The 8,646-nt window shown below is 40.1% G+C and overlaps 1 protein-coding gene across 1 annotated transcript in view; it reads left to right on the forward strand.

Moving 5' to 3' along the window:
- The window catches only part of SMO (smoothened, frizzled class receptor), a 39,259-nt gene extending 32,248 nt beyond the window's left edge, over window positions 1–7,011 (forward strand). The window contains exon 12 of the mRNA XM_088468878.1: window positions 4,934–7,011. Within this exon, the coding sequence (XP_088325004.1) occupies window positions 4,934–5,514 (581 nt within the window). The 3' untranslated portion in view covers window positions 5,515–7,011. The remainder of the gene's footprint in view (window positions 1–4,933) is intronic.
- The last annotated feature ends 1,635 nt before the right edge of the window (window positions 7,012–8,646 follow it).

Genomic DNA, 8,646 nt, shown 5'->3' on the forward strand with positions numbered 1-8,646 from the left:
AACTGGTTGCTATTATATCAGTGTATATAGCTATGAAAGATCACCAAAATGGCATAAAAATAAGACAAAAAAAGGAAAAATAACATCTCTTACGTACTCCAGGGGTCTTTAAATTGGTCCTCTTTAATGGCTATTAGTGTGAAAGCTCACCACAGCAGTTTTTCTCCTTTTGGGTGTATTCAATATTGTATCCAAGTAGATCTGTAAACAAGTTAGTTTTAAATGAGCAAATTTTCAAAGTCCTGTTATTGCTGGCCCGGTTGACAGGATCTCCTGGGCTAGATTCACCTTAGTGCCTTGAACCTATGTGAGATCATTAGCACAGGTACATAAAACGCCGTGCCATTTAGCTGTGTACTCACAGTTTGTTATGTCTTGTGCCCAGACAGTGAGCAGCGAGCATGTACAACCACGTTCACACTTGTGAAGGAACAAACCGGTTTTGCTCCGTTTTCTGGGAACTTTTTCAAAGAGTGTTAAAAAATATTCTAATTTAATTGGGTCGGATATGTCACTTTGGGATTGCATGTATAGTTTGTAATTTGTGAATTTTTACAATAGGCACATGATAGATATTTGGTACTAAATTTAATTGTGTAGTTATTTAGTTGTATATTGTAATTTTGGTGAATAGGGATGTAACATTTTCATGTTCCATGGAAATAAGGTGAATTGTCTTTATTGGTGGGAAGCCTGTTTACTATGTGGACCAGATCTTGGTTATTAAGTTAATATTAATTTACTAGAGCCACCATTGCTAATTGTGTAGTTACTGACTGCAGGGTGGTGTTTCAAAACCTCTTAGTGCCGTCCCTCAATACTTATAGCGGAGGCCACATTTCCACCAATAAAATGTATTGTAATTTAATTTTACATCGAATAAGATTCCTTCCATAAGTTTTACACCTTCAGACAACTTTAAAATATCGGTTTGTACTGCCAACTTTTATCTGCATTTCTTTTTCTTAATATTTTGTCATTACAACCCTACTGTATATGTTGTAAGCTTGTGAGCAAAGCCCTCTTACTGATTTGTGTGTCTGGTATTATCCAGTCTCGTTTTATTAGTGTTTTGTTTCCAATTGTGAAGCACAGTTGAATAATGCTGGCGCTATATAAGTAAACAGTAATAATAAATACATTGTCCAGACACAAGGGTATACTTACTTTATCATGGTATCCAATGCAGAGCACATACCAGGTATGTGTCAAATTAATAGAATAGCACAAATAAAAATTTTTGCCTTAGTATATGAAGGCTTCAGTAAGAGAAAAATATATTTTGAAGACCAAGATTAAAGATTTTTTGTAGACGTTTCTTTGAAGGACAAGAAATCAATTAATCTAAATTGTGCAATGCCTTTATTAGACATCTAAATTTAGCAAGTTTTTTTTTTTACTTGCGTAATTATTTTATTGTTTCTCAGCAATACAAACCGAAAACAGAACATGAACAAAAAATATAAAAAAAGTAGTATAATCTTATTGCAGTAGCTCATCTGAGAAACATATACAGTACATATTATGAATGTTAAAGCATCGAGGGCAGTAATACAGGAATCCTAGCACAATATATTAGAATTTAAGTGAGCTGGGTGGAACCATAAATAGAAATCAATGAAAAATACTTAACTATGTAACTAATACCCCTTTTAAACTAAAATCCCGGGTCTGACCCAGGATTTGGAATACGGTTCCAACCCGGGACAGACCCCGTTCACATTGAGTCCCCGACCTGAGTTATTCCCGGGTCGGGTCAATTACACTGCACGCGGGTGCAGTGTTAACTTTTCTGACGGCACTTGGAGATGACATCCTCTCCAATCGCCGGTGAACTGGCTGTTCCTATGTTGTAAACAGGTCCCGGGTCACCCGTTTACCCCATAACTCTGGTCCTTCCCAGGTCCAATCCTGCTCGCTACCCGGATTGGATTGTTGGGTCACTGGACTCTGGTTATTCATTTACACTGAGCCACGACCCGGGTTGACACTGCAATAACCAGTGTTATTTGGCCAGTGTAAAAGGGGTATAAGAGAGCCACACTAAGGCCGTAAGTGAGTAACAGCTAGGAATGGGAGGCCGTAATCCGAGGGAGGGGGAAGGGATCCTCCAAAGCAGACCTGACCCTGTAATAGTAGAGCAACACCTGTTTGAACACTCAGACAAGACCTCAAACATTATCCCAGTCAGAGAAGTAACATGAAAATCGGGGGGTGGGGTCAAATACCAGGGTAGGATATTTGGAGTACATAGATTGCTGCCATGTACCCCAAATTTGCTTAAATTTGGACTCCACGTTACAAGCAGTATACAAATATTTTAATGAGTAATGCTGACATTACCCAGAGAGACCCAGACAGTAATGTAGGACCTGCAGGAGCCACCTAGGAGCGTGCAATGCAAACCTTGGCAAGGGTACAACGTTTTTATAACATTGATTACTTTATCTGTCTAGAATTTCTGCATTTAAAACCCTGATCGTACACACCTTAGAAGTAAGGATAGAGGTGGAAATGCCAGTATACAAGATTGCCCGTATTACCTTACACCAAAACCCATTAACCACAGGGCATTCACACGCAAGATGCCAAAAGGTACCTTGTGGGTCATGACACTTAGGACAGTCGGCAGTAGCCCGGCCCCCAAATCTCAGTAACCTAACCCGGGGTAAGCTAGGTTCTATGCAAGATAATTGTATTTGCTGAAACCTAATGGAGGCAGTAGATACCTGCGGGCAATCTGTGGTAAGCTTTCGGAGTAGTGAGGAGTCAGAATGAAGGAGTATAGACAAAAGAGGATTCTACGGAAATAAGAGAAGAAAGAAATGCTTTTAGTGCATAATAGGGGGTGCATTTATAAACTGCATCAGTAAGGTGTGTCTGAGTTGTAGAGCATTAGCAAATTTTACATAGTTAAAGGAAACCTACACTTCAAAACAATAAAATATAAATACAAATTTTACTTCAACCAAGAAGCACAATTACATTGGCCATTGTTAACCTAACTTTCTACTGTAACTATGGGCCTGAATTAGATGTATGCAAATCAGGTCTGCATACAACTCTGTTGGCGGGAGGACTGCGCATGACTCATTCTGCGAATGTGTGGAAAGGGTCCTGCATCATCCAAAGACGCAGCTGCTGTGTGTCAGGCATCCATATCTGCATCAGGCCCTATATCACAAAGTAAAGTATTACCTCCACACACCATTAACAAGCCCTGCATTATGTAAATATATATATATATTTATATATATATTTATGTATGTATGTACCGGTAGTGGTATCTATTGCGCTTCCCCTTATGGTGTATTAATGATGTCTTGTGAATTGCTAAATAAATGAGGTTCTCTGCTTGTTAATCAATAATGACATGCATTTAATTTAATGTGGGGATATATAATCATATAAGCAATGCTGCTTATCAAAGTAACACAATAAACGTTGCAATATGGTAATCACAATAAAACACTAATGATGGTTCACACACACATTGGAAAAATGGTGCGGTAGAGGCAATGATAGTGAATCGTATCTCTAAAGTACTTGAAGAAGTTCAAACACTGATGTGGAATTGACAGGTGGCGTCCCAACCTGTACATCCTAATCGGTAGCTTCCTGATTAGAAAAAAGTCTTGTGTGCAGTGGGTGATGGCACTTTGTGATGACAGACACAAGTGTACAGTACCTAAGGGGCGAAACGTGTTGTGACCACAGACTGAAAACCCGTATACCATTATTGCATGGTTACCCCACAACTATCCATCATGGTACCGCACCAGACACTAGAGCGCGCTCTATCCGGAAGTCCAGAGAAGCCGGATCATACAGCGCTGCAACATTTGGAGACCACCTGACAGCAGCCGACACATAGGAGAGGAAGGCGCAGCAACCGCGCGGTGAACCCTTGCCGGGAACACCGCCAACCCTGCTGCACCGACCACAGACCTCCGCTTCAGGTAGATGCCCAGCGGACCACTTGTACCAGGTGAGCCGTTTGCTGCATCCCTGGCGGGAAACCTGAAACAGTCCGGATGGACAGCTATCAGAGGTCCCCACTCACCAAGTACTTGACACTTGTGTCTGTCATCACAAAGTGCCATCATCCACTGCACACAAGACTTTTTCTAATCGGGAAGCTACCGATTAGGATGTACAGGTTGGGACGCCACCTGTAAATTCCACATCAGTGTTTGAACTTCTTCAAGTACTTTAAAGATACGATTCACTATCATTGACTCTACCGCACCATTTTTCCAATGTGTGTGCGAACCATTAGTGTTTTATTGTGATTACCATATTGCAACGTTTATTGTGTTACTTTGATAAGCAGCATTGCTTATATTATTATATACCCCCACATTAAATGCATGTTATTATTGATTAACCAACAGAGAACCTCATTTATTTAGCAATTCACAAGACATCATTAATACACCATAAGGGGAAGCGTAATAGATACCACTACCAGTACTGTATTTACCCTTGAGAGGGATCGCCACCCTCTTATCTAAGTGCTGCATACCCCGACCACTATATTCCAGTGCGCAGGAATACCCAGCTTCGTGTTGGTTATATATATATATATATATATATATTATGTATATAACACTCTTGTTGTTTTCTGTATATTATTCAGCTCAATATCACACATAGTAGTACATCTCAATGTCACATAGTATCTGCACTTTTTATAAATTGTAAATAGTATAAAAGCAGTGGTTGTGGTACAGAAAGTTGACATTATGTTGACATTAACAATGTTGGCATTGACAGGATGTCGGCATTATGAATGTCTACAGTGTTTTCAGCTGATTTTAGCCCTAACCGCAGCCTAAACCTAACACTAAAAAATTCTGAATGTTGACTTAATGACTGCATACGCATACCACACACTGTTCTAAAAACTATATATATATTTTTTTTCTTTTAGTGCCCCCTGAAGAGAGAGAGAACATGTGGCTTGTAGACTCAAACAACCCTTATGGACTGGAGAAGAAAGCTGCTAAAAAGAAAAAGAGGAGGAAGAAAGAGGTCAGACCAATGGAGGAATCTAGGGGCATAGATAGCTATGTTCCTCGGGCTTCAACAGCGGTACCTCGCCTTCCAAAACTTCCTAATAAGCCAGGTCTAGTGACCAGGTCTAAAGAACCTCAGGACCTGGGCGATGCTCTTCCAGGATCATACAGAGAGTACAGGAGATGGCCACCGCTGCAAGAAAGTTTATACCATGTTGAAAATATGGATGACCATCTTGGTTACAGAAGATATACTCACACTAATTTGATGTGTCATCCTTACTCCACTGATGAGCTTTCTATTCCTGGACAGAGCAGTGTTCCTCAACCAAAGTATGACGGTGTATTCCAATACTCAAATGGGAATACCCAATGTTATTCCATGAGACATGGCCCCTGTGAAAGAACTGAAACTAAAAGACCAGGGTTTCCTCCAATGCATTCCAGGGCAAACCTTATGGATGCTGAATTAATGGACACAGATTCAGATTTCTAGGGCAAGTTTATAAATGGTAAGAACATCATCTGAGTTAATTTAGAAAAGTAGTTAATAGTTGCAATCTAAATAATATAGATCCTTTTTGATCTGATTAAAATTGTTTCCAAAAATGGACGTTTGCTGGAATCTTTGCGAATCCGTTTTGTGGCAGAATTGTTGCAGCTAAGGATTTGGACTTCTACAATAGCTCCAATCTGTGAGGGAAGATTGTCAAATGGGATTTGTAAATGAGGAGAATGCACAAAAAATTCCTATTTTCTGATCATTCACAATGCAGCTAAGCAGTGCGAAGTTTATTTTAGCGGCTCAAACTTTGTTATTTTTGATGCTGGACATGTATTTATTATGTACAGAACAATGTATTGCTGACTCAAATGAAAATGAAATACTTTAACAAATCTTTAGCCAGGGCGCTCTAAATTCAGATTGAAGCCTGTCTAATGGGAATACCGGCTCCTTGCCACGTATTACCAAGCTGTTTTCTTTCTGCCAAGCTGTTTTTTCTGAAAGTGGCTACATTAATGGTGGGTACACACTACACGATATGCTCCCTGAGCGATATCGTGTAGTGTTGTCCCCGGCAGGCTGTGCTCAATGTCGTTCATGACATTGAGCACAGCCGCTGAACGATATCATTAACGATATCGTTCAGCGCCGGGTTCTCTCCCCCATAACCTGACGAGATTGTCAGGTTGGCCTGCATGTCAGCCCGATGAACGATAATGACGAACGACCCACGGGAACGCGCGTCGTCGTTATCGTTCATCTTTTTGAGGTTAAAAATGGACAATAAAGTGGACGATAACTATATCGTTATCGTTCAGTCGTCCACTTTATCGCTCAGTGTGTACGCACCTTAAGACAGCAAATACCTGGTAGTGTTCAAACTACAAATGACTTAAAAAGAAGAAGAAACAGGAACTTGTGGGATACTGCCCCACCTGAATATATTTTATACTCTATTTTAGAATGCCTTTGCAGTATGATTAGTGTTTTAGTGTTGGAAATTTTGTATGGAACCTTGGACAGAAAAGCTTGACTGGCAAAGTGAGAATTCCCAGACTAGTTCATTTTAAGGTAAAACCATAAAAAAATCTGCATTTCTGGAATGTGTAACAGTATAAAGGTGCATACACACGTAATGATTTTGTAACCAACGATTTTCTGTCAGATTTTCCATTGAAAAAGTGAACGATTTTTTGAACGATAACTACAGACTACAAACAGGAGTGCGCATTTGTGATTATCGTTCATCGTTATAACTCATAAACTGAACAATTTTTTAACGATAACGTCGTTATCGGCAAATCGTTAAAAAAACGTTACGTGTGTATGCACCTAAGGTTTATATACACTTCAGATTTTTGACTTACTGGAAATGTAAAGGATTGTTCACACCATATGACTGTATATGAGACAGGGTTGTATACTTGTCACAGTGCTCTGTCACTAGACAGTATGTGTGTTCTGTACAGTATGCCAACACAAAGTGGAACGGGGCCAAATCGGGGGGGGGGGGGGGGGTGAAGACTGCCTCCAGTCATCCTCCTTTCCTACAATATTAGATATCCCGCATTGCGGCACAGTGACAGGTACACTCAGAATCCGCTTGTGATGGTGACCATGACATACCTCCCAATAGCCCTGATAGTCGGGACCTTCATCTCATATCAGAACAGCATTTACAGAGTTTTGGTTCGGCTTAAAAAAGGTCTCCTTACACGGATTGTAGCCAATATGTACAATTTTATACTGGTCACCCTGTTCATATATTACAAATATGACACAGCCAAGCCAGTTGTCAGTGCCTTGTAATAGGTTTGTCTTTTTCGTATCTGGCGGTCAGTTTATTTGTTGTTTTTATTTAAACATAATACTTTAGTGCTGTTTTTTCCTATGGAAATATCGGGCTAGACAGAACTGTACATATTGGTCCATCCGCTCCGCCTGCAGCCCTTTTTCACATATAAACTGAGAGGATTTTTGTGCTGCTGGAAAATGAATAATATGTGCATGATGGGTGTTTGCTTTTATTTTATTGTTATACACCATACATACATTTACTTTAAAACCTATTTCTAGTAATTGGACATTTTGTTGAGTTTGTACTTATTATTTTGAATATCCTGTGTTCCTGAGGGTATTTTCATCTTGGTGAGATGATACATGTATGTCACAATTTTTTTGTGATGTAATTGTACCAGCCCAAGAATAAACAAAGAGCAGTTTCATATATTCTCTAAAAACTGAATTTGCCATGATAACGAAATGTTGCTTCAGTATTTTATGTTTTGGCCTTTTATTTGTCTTTTTGGTGAATAAAGTGATTTGGCCAAGCCTCCTTCTAGAGCAAAAAAATATGATCCCTTAAAATGAGCAAATAGTTCTATAAAGGAAATATTTGATCATTTTAAAGTATATACTATTGATGGTTGAGCAAAACAATATTATTTTTTTAGTTCTCTGACAGATTCTTCTGCAATGTATTCTGACCGATCTTTGACAGTGGGACAGGAAATCCATCCAATTTTTTTTTTTCTTAAAATGTCAACACTCCTCACCCAACTGGCTGGACATTGCATTCACAAGTAAGGGACTTTGTGAAGGTCGCTTAACCAGAGGATTGAATTAATGTAACAGTCAGTGTAAATGTATCATTACTGCCGTCAGGGTTAAATGCAACCCTGTAACATAACTGAATTGTCACTATGCCATACTTGCCTACTCCCGAAAATCTGGTGGCACTCCCGGCCGCCCTGGAAAACGAGACAAGTCTCCCGGCTGGCCACGAATCCCTCCCCTCCCCTCCCGCATATGCAACACAAACCACCTCAGCGATCATCATGGCCACGCCCCCTGCTTCATAATGCCAGAAATATCGGCATTGTGTAGCAGGGGCGGGGCTAAAATGACGCGATCACGTGGTCACTGCCCCCGCTCCGCCCCTAATACCGGGTAATATCCCGGCCGCGCCACCCCTATGCCGCGCTACACCCTCCGCTATGCTGACCAGCCAGAATGTTGGAAAGCATGAGCTATGCTGTACAACTGATTGTAGTATATAGAGGACAATAGTGACAGCTTCCTTTGTAATTCTACAGCAACAATGTGTGGTTGCATGATATACTA

This window comes from Taudactylus pleione, unplaced genomic scaffold (assembly GCF_031769625.1).
Source record: "Taudactylus pleione unplaced genomic scaffold, aTauple2 ptg000086l, whole genome shotgun sequence".
In the NCBI taxonomy this organism is placed as follows: Eukaryota; Metazoa; Chordata; class Amphibia; order Anura; family Myobatrachidae; genus Taudactylus; species Taudactylus pleione.